Source organism: Oncorhynchus tshawytscha, linkage group LG01, assembly GCF_018296145.1.
Source record: "Oncorhynchus tshawytscha isolate Ot180627B linkage group LG01, Otsh_v2.0, whole genome shotgun sequence".
Classification (NCBI taxonomy): domain Eukaryota; kingdom Metazoa; phylum Chordata; class Actinopteri; order Salmoniformes; family Salmonidae; genus Oncorhynchus; species Oncorhynchus tshawytscha.
In genome coordinates, this window is record NC_056429.1 from 36,169,411 (window position 1) to 36,185,679 (window position 16,269).

General features: G+C 43.7%; 1 protein-coding gene across 1 annotated transcript in view; it reads left to right on the forward strand.

The window, feature by feature from the left end:
- Positions 1-1,177: 1,177 nt before the first annotated feature.
- The window catches only part of LOC112250035 (rho GTPase-activating protein 39-like), a 147,628-nt gene continuing 132,536 nt past the window's right edge, over positions 1,178-16,269 (forward strand). Inside the window, 1 exon segment of the mRNA XM_042327949.1 lies at positions 1,178-1,341. Within this exon segment, the coding sequence (XP_042183883.1) occupies positions 1,331-1,341 (11 nt within the window). The 5' untranslated portion in view covers positions 1,178-1,330.

A 16,269-nucleotide genomic window follows, 5' to 3' on the forward strand; every position in this document is an offset into this window, starting at 1 on the left:
TGTCTGTATTAATCTGAGTGTGTCACAAACTAAATGTACTTTTTAAATCAATTTCATGGACTTAACAGCATTATTTACGTTTTAGGCAAAGACAACTTCCTCGTCCAAGGAGAGTCAGTGTCTAGTGCTCTGAACGTGCACCTTTTTTTGAAGTTGAATGTTATTGAGAAAAGAGAAATGTGTCAATGTATTTTTTCTGCAAACATAATTTCAGAATTTTATAAAGAATTCAATAAGTAATCATCTAGTTTTTTGAAAGTATTAGTGATCTGATTACAATATTTTTGCTGGTAATGTAACTGATTACAGTCTCAGTTTTTTGTAATCAGAGTACATGTAATCAGTTTCTCCCCAACCCTGATTATGAGACATAAAGAGCACTGGGGTGAGAAGCAAATTGCACTTGGCAATCAGGGCTGTGGAGTTGGCTGTAACCCACATGAGCACTAGAGAGCGCTGCTTTCACACTCTTCGGGCTCCAGACACAGCACCCATTGATTGATATTGTTAGCACTCCAGCCCACAGCTGAGCACTCTGTCTCTAACACCCTCAGAGCTGAGAACAACTTCATGTAGTATATCAAATTGAGGAATTGAGGGCCCTCACCAATCAAACTTCCAACCATCCGGGTGGGGGGGGGGATTTTTATTTCAGATAGGAAGTCTAACTTTCTAGAGAACTCCAAATGATCTTTCAAAATTGTGAACGTGGTCTTCAGTGGGAAAGTCAACCTAATAGTCAGCCATTTTTCTTTATTTAACTCGGGAAGTCAGTCAAGAACAAATTCTTATTCACAATGACGTCCTAGGAACAGTGGGTTAACTGTCTTGTTCAGGAGCAGAAAGACAGATTTTTACCTTGTCAGCTCGGGGATTCGATCTAGCAACCTTCATGGTTACTGCCCCAACGCTATAACCACTAGGCTACTTGCAGTAGTCGGCCTATGGATGAAAGTTAAATGAATTAATTTTGTATTTTGTTGGGAGGGGTGAACACTATAGCTGCCAAGAGGTCTCGACCTTTATGGCACAGATGTTGTTGGGGTTTGTTGTTGGTGCATTCTAATATTAATTTCTATGCTCGGGATCATGGCGTTACTGTGCTGCTATGGAAATGCAGTTCATGCGCTCTATGTTGAAACTGCGTGACGTCAGGTCAGTGACGGAGAACCCGGGATGCAAGCAATTCGTTGTAGGAGAGAGTGCGTGCATGATATTCTATCCAGGAGAGTGCGACCAGTTCGCTGACTGCGGCGACAGCGATTTCGGCAACATGGGTAACGTTGTGTGGATTATTACTAACGGAATTTAATTGGGAGTGACCGGAAAAATGGCAGAGAGGTAAGCCAAACTATTTATATTCTAACATCGCTGGTGTATCCAAGGAAATGTATTTCGTAGCGATGCTTCTTCGTTGGCGAGTTTAGCCAGGATAGCTGGTAGTTTTTCTTCGCTAGCTAACGTTACCGGGCAATGATTTGAGCTATCTTGACTCTCGGTCAGTTTATTCGTTTATGTGGTAACTTAATGTTACTCCCGTTGTCATCTTTACCGGGTAACTCGATGACTTTTTCTGTCAATCCCTTCGGTGTGTGTAACTCAGGATCCAACGGCACGAGCAGCATCTGTTTCTGTGTGAGGGTGTTGCATCCCTGTGATTGAATGCACCTGTCTTTTCCTTCAGCCTTGCATCTCATCTGGCAACACAAGCACCCACAGGCTGTTTTGACTTTGATATGCTTTATCTGAAACCATAGCTAGTGAAAATTGTGTTATTACGCATTTATGGGTTTGTTATTACACCGATATGATGGGTATTTATGCAGGGCTAGCTATCCAAATTTCAGCATTTCGATGTCTAGTCAGCCACCCCGAGACGTGATGGAGGCAGCACCGTGGTAAAATGTGTTTTATATTGGATATTCGGTGGTTATTCGGTTTTATCTTGTCAAACGCTATTGAACCAAGCATGCCATGACTATGAACATATGTATAATCTGAAGAAGGGGTGGATGGAGAACAAGCCACACCTTTGAAATCCCAAATCTGTTTTTAATTTTCAACAACCTATGACTATGGAAATGATATAATCGGAAGAATCCTGATCATCCTATGCTTTGTTGTTTAAGAAATGTAGAATCCCCCCCCCAAATACAAATTCTACAGAAAAAAGGACATGGACTTATCTTCATCCTCCCCTGATTCAGAATTGACAATGCTTTTCCACATTTGTTTTGCATTACAGCTTGAATTTAAAATGGGTTGAATAGAGATTTTCTTGTCCCTGGCCTACACACAATAACCCATAATCAAAGTGGAAAAAGTGGAATGGAATTAAAGTCAGTAGAATTATATATACAGTACCAGTCAAACGTTTGGATGCACCTACTCATTCAAGGGGTTTTCTAAATTTTTTAAAACTATTTTCTACATTGTAGAATAATAGTGAAGACATCACAACTATGAAAGAACATATGGAATCATGTAGTAACTGAAAAAGTATTAAACAAATCAAAATATATTTTAGATTCTTCAAAATAGCCACACAGCAAGCAATGCAGGTGTAGAAGCACGGTGGCTAGGAAGAACTCCCTAGAAAGGCCAAAACCTAGGAAGAAACCTAGAGAGGAACCAGGCTATGAGGGGTGGCCAGTCCTCTTCTGGCTGTGCCGAGTGGAGATTATAACAGAACATGGCCGAGATTTTCAAACGTTCATAGATGACAAGCAGGGTCAAATAATAATAATCACAGTGGTTGTAGAGGATGCAACAGGACATCACCTCAAGAGTAAATATGAACAGTTTATGGTTCCATAGCCGCAGGCAGAACAGTTGAAACTGGAACAGCAGCAAGGCCAGGTGGACTGGGGACAGCAAGGAGTCATCATGCCAGGTAGTCCTGATGCATGGTCCTAGGGCTCAGGTCCTCCTAGAGAGAGAAAGAGAGAATTAGAGAGAGCATACTTAAATTCCCACAGGACACCGGATAAGACAGAAGAAGTACTCCAGATATAACAAACTGACCCTAGCCCCCCGACACATAAACTACTGCAGCATAAATACTGGAGGCTGAGACAGGAGGGGTCAGGAGACACTGTGGCCCCATCCGATGATACCCCCGGACAGGGCCAAACAGGAAGGATATAACCCCACCCACTTTGCCAAAGCTCTACACAATATTGTGCTGCTGAGGTATAATAAACAGATATATATATAAATAGAGTACAGGAAACATAAGGTTGAATATATTATTATAGACCTGCTAGATCTACTGTCTCTTTTATATTATGACATTTCAGCTAGATCTACCGTCTCTATTATATTATGACAGACCAGCTAGATCTATTGTCTTTATTATATTACAACAGACCAGCTATATCTACTGTCTCCATTTCACTTTGGCCATTGTTGTGGGCCTGCCCTCCCCTCAACAGCCTCAAATAGGCTATTTCATGTGGGTTGGGGTGGGGCGGCGGACACATTTCATCACATCATTTCATCACATTTCATTACATTACATTTTTATATATTGCTTCTAAAATAAAAAAAATATCACAAATAATATTTTATATTATTAATTTCAAACAAGGGCATTAGCATGAGAAGAATTTACCAGTCCAAAACGGTGACATTGTTCCTCTTCTGCAGGCACCGTTACAGATTATACACAGTGGCTACAACGGTGTCCTCTCCGTTCAAAAATTATTCCTCCACTTGGGAATCGCTAAATGAATCATCCTACAACAATCTCTGTCTCACTTTTCCGATCAATTTCTTCTAAAATTGTGTGTACATCTATATATTTAGATTTAGCTTTCCCTGACTTAGTCGCCGTACTGATTTATATATATCAACAGCTGAATCTGCGCGTTTACCAAAACAACGCTGTGCGTAAAATGCGTAGCTCCTTCCGGAATAAAACTTCAATAGCAAATGACTCTCTTTATGCCGGAGTTTACGACATGGGTTGGTCTTCCAACACACAACCATAATTTGCAAATAAATTCATTAAAAATCCTACAATGTGATTTTTTTTCTTCTCATTTTGTCTGTCATAGTTGAAGTGTACCTATGATGAAAATTACAGGCCTCTCTCATCTTTTTAAGTAGGAGAACTTGTACAATTGGTGGCTGACTAAATACTTTTTTGCCCCACTGTATATGTGATGGAAGAATGCACTGTGCATGAAGTGTAACGGTTTTCTAGTGGTGATGAAAGAGAGTCGGACCAAACTGCAGCGTGTCGATTGCGATCCATGTTTAATATAACAAAAAAACACGAACTTACAAAAAACAATAAACGAAACCGAAACAGCCTATCTGGTGCAAACTAACAACGAGTACACATAGGACACTAAGGACAATCACCCACGACAAACTCAAAGAATATGGCTGCCTAAATATGGTTCCCAATCAGAGACAACGATAAGCACCTGCCTCTGATTGAGAACCACTCCAGACAGCCATAGACCTTGCTAGACAACCCACTAAGCTACAATCCCAATACCACCACCAAAACCCCAAGACAAACACACCACAATTACAAAAACCCCATGCCACACCCTGGCCTGACCAAATACATAAAGATAAACACAAAATACTTTGACCAGGGCGTGACAGAACCCCCTAAGGTGCGGACTCCCGAACGCACCTCAAAACAATAGGGAGGGTCCGGGTGGGCGTCTGTCCATGGTGGCGGCTCCGGCGCGGGGCGTGGACCCCACTCCTTTAATGTCTTAGTCCCCTCTCCCTTCGTCCCTGGATAGTCCACCCTCGCCGCCGACCATGGCCTAGTAGTCCTCACCCAGAACCCCACTGGACTGAGGAACAGATCGGGACTGAAGGACAGCTCGGGACCGAGGCAGCTCGGGACTGAGGGGAAGCTTTGGAGTGAGAGAAAGCTCAGGAGTGAGAGAAAGCTCAGGAGTGAGAGAAAGCTCAGGAGTGAGAGAAAGCTCAGGAGTGAGAGGAAGCTCAGGAGTGAGAGGAAGCTCAGGAGTGAGAGGAAGCTCAGGAGTGAGAGGAAGCTCAGGAGTGAGAGGAAGCTCAGGCAGGTAGATAGATCTACCAGCTCCTGGCTGGCTGGTGGTTTCAGCAGATCCTGGCTGACTGGCAGATCCTGGCTGACTGGCAGATCTGGAAGAGTCTGGTTGACTGGCAGATCTGGAAGAGTCTGGTTGACTGGCAGATCTGGAAGAGTCTGGTTGACTGGCAGATCTGGAAGAGTCTGGTTGACTGGCAGATCTGGAAGAGTCTGGTTGACTGGCAGATCTGGAAGAGTCTGGTTGACTGGCAGATCTGGAAGAGTCTGGCTGACTGGCAGATCTGGAAGAGTCTGGCAGACTAGCGATGCTGGGCAGACCGGCGGCGCCGGGCAGACTGGCGGCGCCGGGCAGACTGGCGGCGCCGGGCAGACTGGCGACGCTGGGCAGACTGGCGACGCTGGGCAGACTGGCGGTGCTGGGCAGACTGACGACGCTGGGCAGACTGAACGACGCTGGGCAGACTGGCGGTGCTGGGCAGACTGGCGATGCTGGGCAGACTGGCGATGCTGGGCAGACTGGCGATGCTGGGCAGACTGGCGATGCTGGGCAGACTGATGGCGCTGGGCAGACTGGCGATGCTGGGCAGACTGGGGGCACTGGCGGCGCTGGGCAGACTGGCGGCACTAGCTACTCTGCTCCATATAGGCTGACAGCTCTGGCGGCTTCTTACAGACTGACCGCTCTGGCGGCTCCGTGCTGACTGGCAGCTCCTTGCAGACTGGCAGCTCCTTGCAGACTGGCAGCTCCTTACAGACTGACAGCTCCGTGCAGACTGACAGCTCCGTGCAGACTGACAGCTCCGTGCAGACTGACAGCTCCATGCAGACTGGCTGCTCCATGCAGACTGACAGCTCTGGCTGCTTCATGCAGACTGACAGCTCTGGCTGCTCCATGTAGACTGGCTGCTTCATGCAGACTGGCAGCTCGGGCTGCTTCATGTAGACTGACAGCTCTGGCTGCTCCATGCGGACTGACAGCTCTGGCTGCTCCATGTAGACTGACTGCTTCATGCAGACTGGCAGCTCGGGCTGCTTCATGTAGACTGACAGCTCTGGCTCCTCCATGCAGACTGACAGCTCTGACTGCTCCATGCAGACTGACAGCTCTGGCTGCTTCATGCAGACTGGCAGCTCTGGCTGCTCTATGTAGACTGGCTGCTTCATGCAGACTGGCAGCTCGGGCTGCTTCCTGTAGACTGACAGCTCTGGCTGCTCCATGCGGACTGACAGCTCTGGCTGCTCCATGCAGACTGACAGCTCTGGCTGCTCCATGCGGACTGACAGCTCTGGCTGCTCCATGCGGACTGACAGCTCTGGCTGCTCCATGTAGACTGGCTGCTTCATGCAGACTGGCAGCTCGGGCTGCTTCATGTAGACTGACAGCTCTGGCTGCTCCATGTAGACTGGCTGCTTCATGCAGACTGGCAGCTCGGGCTGCTTCATGTAGACTGACAGCTCTGGCTGCTCCATGCAGACTGACAGCTCTGACTGCTCCATGCAGACTGACAGCTCTGACTGCTCCATGCAGACTGACAGCTCTGACTGCTCCATGCAGACTGACAGCTCTGGCTGCTTCATGCAGACTGGCAGCTCTGGCTGCGCTGAACAGGCGGGAGACTCCTGCAGCGCTGTGTCGGAGGAAGGCTCTGGCTGCGCTAAACAGGCGGAAGACTCCGGCAGCGCTGGAGATGAGGAAAGCTCTAACAGCGCTAGATAGGCGTGAGACTCCGGCAGCGCAGGAGAGGAGAAAGGCTCTGGCTGCGCTAAACAGGCGGGAGGCTCCGGCAGCGCTGTAGAGGAGAAAGGCTCTGGCTGCGCTGAACAGGCGGGAGGCTCCGGCAGCGCTGTAGAGGAGGAAGGCTCTGGCTGCGTTAAACAGGCGGGAGACTCCAGCAGCGCAGGAGAGGAGAAAGCGCTGGCTGCGCTGAACAGGCGAGGCACACTGAAGGCCTGGTGCGTGGTGCTGGAACTGGTGGTACTGGATCGAGGACACGCACAGGAAGCCTGGTGCGGGGAGCTGCTACCGGAGGGCTGGGGTGTGGAGGTGGTACTGGATAGACCGGACCGTGCAGGCGCACTGGAGCTCTTGAGCACCGAGCCTGCCCAACCTTACCTGGCTCGATGCCCACTCTAGCCCGGCCGATACGAGGAGCTGGAATATACCGAACCGGGCTGTGCACCCGCACTGGAGACACCGTGCGCTCCACAGCATAACACGGTGCCTGCCCGGTCTCTCCAGCCCCCGGTAAGCACAGGGAGTTTGCGCAGGTCTCCTACCTGGCATAGCCATACTCCCTGTAAGCCCCCCAAGAAATTTTGGGGCTGACTCTCGGGCTTCCATCCGCTCTGCCGTGCTAGCTCCTCATAATGCCGCCTCTCTGCTTTTGCTGCCTCCAGCTCGGCTTTGGGGCGACAATAATCTCAGGCTCATTCCAGGGTCCTTTACCGTCCAATTCCTCCTCCCATGTCCATAACTCCAGGTGGTGCAACCTCTCCCACTGTAGCTGCTGCTGCTCCTGCTGCTGCTGCCTCTGTTGCCTCTTCTCCTGTTGCTCCTTTGGGCGGCTACACTCCCCTGGTTTAGCCCAGGGTCCTCTCCCGTCGAAGATCTCCTCCCATGACCAGAAATCCTTGGTGAGCATCTCCTTTTCGGCTGCTCCTGCCTGTTGACACGCCGCTTGGTCCGTTGGTGGTGGGTGATTCTGTAACGGTTTTCTAGTGGTGATGAAAGAGAGTCGGACCAAACTGCAGCGTGTCGATTATCCATGTTTAATATAACAAAAAAAAAAAACACGAACTTACAAAAAACAATAAACGAAACCGAAACAGCCTATCTGGTGCAAACTAACAACGAGTACACATAGGACACTAAGGACAATCACCCACGACAAACTCAAAGAATATGGCTGCCTAAATATGGTTCCCAATCAGAGACAACGATAAGCACCTGCCTCTGATTGAGAACCACTCCAGACAGCCATAGACCTTGCTAGACAACCCACTAAGCTACAATCCCAATACCACCACCAAAACCCCAAGACAAACACACCACAATTACAAAACCCCATGCCACACCCTGGCCTGACCAAATACATAAAGATAAACACAAAATACTTTGACCAGGGCGTGACATGAAGAGGGTTGCAATTCTATGGAATTAGGGGTAGTTTAACCAATATATGCCACAAGACCTAGAATTGCCTTGTGTATCCCACAAAAAAGGTTCACTGTTTTAAGCAAACTTATTTGCTGAATTTAAGCAAAATTCCCCAAATTCCCGGGCTTAACTTCTCATGGAACCTTTGCAAACCTAACTGTCATTTCTCTTTGCTTATTTGAGCTGTTCTTGCCATAATATGGACTTGGTCTTTTTCCAAATAGGGCTATCTTCTATATACCACCCCTACCTTGTTACAACACAACTGATTGGCTCAATCGCATTAAGAAGCAAAGAAATTCCACAAATGAACTTTTAACAGCTGTCATCAAGGCAAAGGGTGGCTACTTTGAAGAATCTCAAGTATAAAATATATTTAAATTTGTTGAATTTTTTTTAGGGGTTACTACATGATTCCATATGTGTTATTTGATAGTTTTGAAGTCTTCACTATTATTCTACAATGTAGAAAATAGTTTAAATAAAGAAACTCTTGAATGAGTAGTGTTGTCCAAACTTTGACTGGTACTGTATATATATTTGACAAATTACACAGAATAAAACAATAAATGCAACATGTGAAGTGCTTGTCATATGTTTCATGAGCTGAAATAAAAGATCCCAGAAATGTTCTATATACACAGAAAACATATTTCTCTAAAATGTGCACACATTTGTTTTCATCTTTTATAGTGAACAGTTATCCTTTGTCAAGATAATCCATCCACCTGGAATGTTTGTCATATCAGGATCTGGTTAAATAGCATAATCATTACACTGGTGCACCTTGTGCTGGGGACAATAAAATGCCACTCTAAAATGTGCAGATTTGTAACGCAACACAATGCTACAGATGTCTCAGGTTTTGAGGGAGCGTGCAGTTGACATGCTGATTGCAGGAATGTCCACCAAAGCTGTTGCCAGATAATTTAATGTTAATTTCTCTACCATAAGCCGCCTTCAATGTCGTTTTAGAGAATTTGGCAGTACGTCCAAATGGCCTCATAACTGCAGACCACGTGTAATCACACCAGCCAGGACTTCCACATGTGGCTTCTTCACCTGCGGGATTGTCTGGGACCAGCCACCTGGACAGCTGAATGAAACTGAGGAGTATTTCTGTCTGTAATAAAGCCCTTTTGTGGAGAATAACTCATTCTGATTGGCTGAGCCTGGCTTTCAAGTGGGTGGGCCTATGCCCACCCATGCCCACCCATGGCTGTGTGCCCCTGCCCAGTCATGTGAAATCCATAGATTAGGGCCTAATTCATTTATGTCAATTGACTGACTTCCTTATATGAACTGTATCAGCAAAATCTTTGAAATTGTTGCATGTTGGCATTTAGATTTCTGTTCAGCGTAATTAAAAATGAAAAAAATGAAATGTCTTGCGTCAATAGGTATTCAACCCCTTTCATATGCCAATCCTAAATAAGTTCAGTAGTAAAAAGTCACATAATAAGTTGCATCTACTCACTCTGTGTGCAATAATAGTGTTTAACATGATTTTTTAATGACTACCTCATGTCTGTACCGCACACATAAAATGATCTGTAAATCGAGCAGTGAATTTCAAACACAGATTCAACCACAAAGACCAGGGAGGTTTTCCAATGCCTCGCAAAGAAGGGCACCTGTTGGTAGATGGGTAAAAAAAATATTAATATCCATTTGATGACACTTTGGATGGTGTATCAATACACCCAGTCACTACAAAGATACAGGCGTCCTTCCTAACTCAGTTGCTGGAGAGGAAGGAAACCTCTCAGGAATTTCACCATGAGGCCAATGGCGACTTTAAAACAGTTACAGAGTTTAATGGCGGTGATAGGCGAAAACTGAGGATGGATCAACAAAATTGTAGTTACCCCACAATACTAACCGAAATGACAGAGTGAGAAGAAGGAAGCCTGTACAGAATAAAAATATTCCAAAACATGCATCCTGTTTGCAATAAGGCACTACATTAAAACGGCAATAAATGTTGCAAAAATTTACTTTTGTCCTGAATACAAAGCGCTATGTTTGGGGCAAATCCAACAAAACACATCACTGAGTACCACTCTTATATTTTCAAGCATAGTGGTGGCTGTATCATGTTATGGTATGCTTGTCATCGGCAAGGACTAGGTTTTTTTTGTTGATAAAAAGAAAAGAAATAGAGCTCAGTAAAGGTAAAATCCTAGAGAAAAACCTGGTTCAGTCTGCTTTCCAACAGACACTCTGAGACAAATTCACCTTTCAGCAGGACCTTAAAAACAAGGCCAAATATTTACTGGAGTTGCTTACCAAGACGATATTAAATGTTCCTGAGCGGCCTAGTTACTGTTTTGACTGAAATCGTCTTGAAAATCTATGGCAAGACTTGAAAATTGCTGTCTAGCAATGATTATCAATCAACTTGATAGAGCTTGAAGAACTTAAAAAAGAATCATGTGCAAATGTTGTTCAATCCAGGTGTGCAAAGCTAATAGAGACTTACCCAGAAAAAAACGCACAGCCTCCACAAAATAGAAATCATACATAGTGGATCATGCAGGGGAATCTATTTTAAATGGCATGTCGTGATTTTTTTTTAAAGCTTGGATTTTTGATTCAGAATATATTATTTTCAGTCATGGCACACTTTGTTTAACAGGTATTAAAGATTGAAATCCAGAAGAACATATGTATACTTGTGTATTTTAAAGGCATGGAGTTTTCCCAATCCTTCCCAGATTCAGAATATATCATTTTCATAATTATGGCACGTTTTGTTTAAGAGCTATTGAAGATTGAAATGCAGAATATGTTTTAAATAAATCCTACCAAAACAATGCATGTATTTTTCTTGATCCTCCCCTTATTCAGAATATAATATAAGTCATGGTATGCTCTGTTTAATAGCTATTGAAGACTGAAACCAGAAGAAAGAAATTTAATTTAAAAAATCTGTAAAAAATTAGGCCCACCCCAAAAAATAAACAAAAAAAAGGAGTGGATTTTTCACCATACTTCCCAGTTTCAGAATACATCACTTTCATAGTCATGGCAGACTTTGTTTGAGAGCTATCAAAGATTGAATTTGCTTTTTATATATATTTTTTTAAAGATGTGGATTGTTCTCCATCCACCCCTCATTCAGAAAATAAACCTTTTATAGTCATGGCATTCTTGGTTCAATAGCTTTTGACAGGAGAAAACCGAGTATCCACCGAATATCCAATATACATTTTTTTAAACCTCATTTTAGGCAGCTAGAGCTAGCAAAAAATGTGGAGCAGAAGGAACCCGACACCGAGGATTCCATGTCTAGAACCCTAGAACACTTCTATTTGTCCCCTCGCTCAGCCAGGTATGAGGTATTCCAAAAATGTAAAAACACCTGTTTACATGGGACTTCAAATAAGAAAATCTTACCCACGCTCTACCTGCCTTGGTGTGTGTTTTTAGTGAGGTTCGCTATATGAATGGAGATTAGATTATGTTGGATGACAGAAAGAGACACAGAGCGCCAAACCTATCCATTCTCTCCCTCAGCAAGCCCACCAGGCAGAATTATAAATGGATACCTATTCAATTTCTGTTGCAGGGCTCATTCACCCGTATGTAAATCACAACTGTCATTTTTATCATGATGGGCAGGCATAGACCTTTATGCAAATTCAAGCATATTCATCAAACAGAGAGAGAGTGAAAGCTCACTGGCTCTGACTTGTGCTTCGATATCAGCCACCGGTGGCGGGAGGGAGGCTTGGGGATGGGAGAGAGAGGGAGACCTCCATGGCTTTACAGCTTACCGGCTCACTCGTGCAGAATTGAGTGTTCTAATGTCACAGTTAATGAGGTGAATGCATGGGATACTCAGTGTCGTGTTTGTCCAGATTGGGATGTAGAAATCTAGAGTAGATTATGTAATTTCAACGTATTTGCGTGGAGCTGAATTGGCTGTCCCTTGATATTTTCCACTGCAGTATTATGGCATGGGGTTTATCACAATATTTTCTCTCTCGGCAGCAGCATTGGAATAGAAGGCCTACGTAGTGGATCATGCAAGGGAATCTATCCTAAATGGCATGTCGTGTAGTCTATGGGGTCATGGTGATTATTTTTTATTTTATTTTTATCGTGGATTTTGATTCAGAATATATAATTGTCATAGTCATGGCAGGCTTTGTTTTTGAGCTATTGAAGAGTGCTAAGGGCAATTTGACCAAGAAGAGTGATAGAAGTGCTGCATCAGATGACCTGGCTCCACAATCACCCGACCTCAACCCAATTGAGATGAGTTGAACCGCAGAGTGAAGGAAAACCAGCCAACAAGTGCTCAGCGTATGTGGCCACTCCTTCAAGACTGTTGGAAAAGCATTCCTCATGAAGCTGGTTGAGAGAATGCCCAGAGTGCAAAGCTGTTATCAAGGTAAAAGGTGGCTACTTTGAAGAATCTCAAGTATAAAATATATTTTGATTAGGTCTGTAGCAGTTTGGGTCATTGATTTGAGGTTCACTTATATTGGGAGTAGTGCTTTTTCTCAGCCACCGTGTGTAATATGTGCAAAAGTACTATCTCACAACTCAATGAAACCTTCTCTCTTGCGCAGACATTTAGAAACTAAACATGCCAATTTGAAAAATAAGCCATATGAATTTTTTGAGCGAGAATTAAGACGTATTTCAAGTAGTAAGACATAAAAGCAACAGATACCATTAATAAGAAGGGGCTAGAAGCATCTTATATGGTAAGCTACCCAGTGGCTAGGACAGGCAAGCCCCATACTATTGTGGAGGGCTTAATTCTTCCTGCTGCCGCAGATATGGCTGGGAAAATGCTGGGGGAAACGGCCAAAATAATTATACAGACAATTACTTCATCAAACAAGACTGTTTCATGACGCATCAGTGACATGGCAGGAGATGTTTTTAAACAATTACTGCTTCACATACAAGCCAGTGAATTCTGTGCGTTACAGCTGGATGAGTCAAGAGGCACTGAGTTTGAAGGTTGGCCTTGAAATACATCCGCAGGTACACCTCCAATTGACTCAAATGATGTCAATTAGCCTATCAGAAGCTTCTAAAGCCATGACATCATTTTCTGGAATTTTCCAAGCTGTTTAAAGGCACAGTCAACTTAGTGTATGTAAACTTCTGACCTACAACTACTTAGCTGACTATACAAGGCCTACAGCTGAACACTGCTCCTCCACATGATAGCACTGGCTAATCTGAGAGCTATTCCCCAAGTTTCACACCATCAAACATCGACAACACCAAACATATATCTACTGTTTTATGTATCGGCTTTTCATTTGTTTTATTGGCCAAAAGCCGGATAACGGAAACCCTTACACACACACACACACAGCCGTGAGTCGATGGCCTGAACACCGGGGGGTGGGGAGGAGGATGGAGCAATGGATAGAAAAAAGAGAGTGATGGAGAAAAAAAAGGGACAAGAGAGGAGGGTATGAGCTGGAGATGTCTGATAGAGAGACAAGGAAACAAGTGTGTATTAACAGAGTTAGAGTAGGTTGGAGAGAAAGGGATAGAACAGAGCGGCCACAAACAATGTGTGTTATCCTTAAAACTTCAGACCAAATGAAACCTGACATCCTGTAATTTTTCAATGATTAACTACTTTAGGTTGTATCTTGAACGGAAATGATGGCAGTAAAGCTGGTTTGGGTTTGAATTAGAATTTGAGTGGAGCCGAGATCGGCTCTTGACTGACAGCTAGCGAATTAAGGGAGATAGAGAAAGAGAGAGGGAAGGAGGAGTATTGACTGATGGATAGAGAGAGGGATAGAGAGAAGGATGGGAAAGCCCTTTCAAACTAATATTGACTGGCATTGACAGTCAGCGGATGGAGAGAGAAAGAGGGATGGAGGGAGAAAGAGAAGAGAAAGCCTTTTCTCAGTTTAATAGGATTAGTTTGTAAATGTGTTTGTCTGAAGAGCTGTCTTTGGAGACCCTTTAATCTATGTGTGTGTGTGAGTCAACAGGGAGGGGGGGGGGACAGAATTACAGAAGTGTGTGTGTGTTGCTGGGCTGAGAAGTGGAAGGGAAGATGGAGAAAAAGATGATATGGATCGATATGGAACTGGGAGCGTGAATGAGTGGTCCCTTAGTTTTAGCACTGAGGACATCTGCACTGAGGATATGTCAAAAGCATTTGGGACTGATTGGCAGGCACTCGTCTAGTGTGTGTGTGTGTGTGTGTGTGTGTGGGGGAAGTATTTAGATTTTTTTGGATGAAAAACGTACCCATTTGAAACTGCCTATTTCTCAGGTTTAGAAACTAGAATATGCATATACTTGTCAGATTAGGATAGAAAACACTCTAAAGTTTCCAAAACGGTCAAAATATTGTCTGTGAGTATAACAGAACTGATATTGCAGGCGAAAACCTGAGGAAAATCAAACCAGGAAGTGGCTTCTACTCTGAAAGCTCCATGTTCCATAGCCTGCCTTCGCTCCATTTAAAGGGATATCAACCAGATTCCTTTTCCTATCGCTTCCTCAAGGTGTCAACAGTCTTTTTATTTTGAAAAATGAGCGAGAAAGATAACATTGCGTCAGTGGATAGCTGGGTGTTCGCATGAGTTTTGCATGCATACATGATTATAAAAAACGTTTGACATGTTTCTGTGGACATTATGGATACTATTTGGAATTTTCGTCTGCGATGTTGTGACCGCTCGAGCCTGTGGATTTCGGAACATAACATGCCAAACAAATGGAGGTATTTTGGATATAAAAATCATCTTTATGGAACAAAAGGGTCATTTATTGTTTAACTGGGAGTCTCGTGAGTGAAAACATCCGAAGATCATCAAAGGTAAGTGAATAATTTGATTGCTTTTCTGATTTTCGTGACCAAGCTACTTTAATGCTAGGTGTTCATAATGTTTTGTCTAGTGATCGATAAACTCATACAAACGCTTGGATTGCTTTCGCTGTAAAGCATATTTTCAAAATCTAACGGAACCCCTCCAACATTCCGCTGAAAAGGCAGCGCGGGATATTGAAAAATATTTTTGAGAAATATTTAACTTTCACACATTAACAAGTCCAATACAGCAAATGAAAGCTAAACATCTTGTTAATCTACCCATCGTGTCCGATTTTTTAAATGTTTTACAGTGAAAACACAACATATATTTATGTTAGATCACCACCAAATCCAAAAAAACACACAGCCATTTTTCCCAGCCAAAGATAGAGTCACAAAAGCAGAATTAGAGATATAATTAATCACTAACCTTTGATAATCTTCATCAGATGACACTCATAGGACATCATGTTACACAATACATTTACGTTTTGTTCGATAATGTGCATATTTATATCCACAAATCTCGGTTTATATTGGCGACATGTTCAGAAATGCCTCCAAAATATCCGGAGTAATTACAGAGAGCAACGTCATATAACAGAAATACTCATCATAAACTTTGATGAAAGATACATGTTTTACATTTGATTAAAGATACACTTGTTCTTAATGCAACCGCTGTGTCAGATTTTTTAAAAACTTTACGGAAAAAGCATACCATGCAATAATCTGAGACAGCGCTCAGAGGTACACAACATTTCTCTGCCATGTTGGAGTCAACAGAAATACGAAATTACATCATAAATATTCCCTTACCTTCGATGATCTTTCATCAGAATGCAGTGCCAGGAATCCTAGTTCCGCAATAAATCGTTGTTTTGTTCGATAATGTCCATTACTAGTGTCCAATTAGCTACTTTTGCTGGCACGTTTAGTTCACATGTCCAAACGCTGGCGCCAGTCCAGGCGAACTCAGACGAAAACTTCAAAAAGTTATATTCCAGGTCGAATAAACTGGTGAAATTAAGTAGAGAATCAATCTTCAGGATGTTGTTATCATATATATCCAATAACGTTCCAACCGGAGCATTTCTCTGACTACGTTCCTCCATTGAGACAAAAAACCTTCTGATTCCAGGAGGACCATGAGCTGTTGCTATCGATAAGGTGTTTGATTCATCATTTTCACCTCGAACAGAGGTAGAGGGACTTTTGTCAGAGGTTGCTTGTTGTGAGCACAAACGGAACTTCATG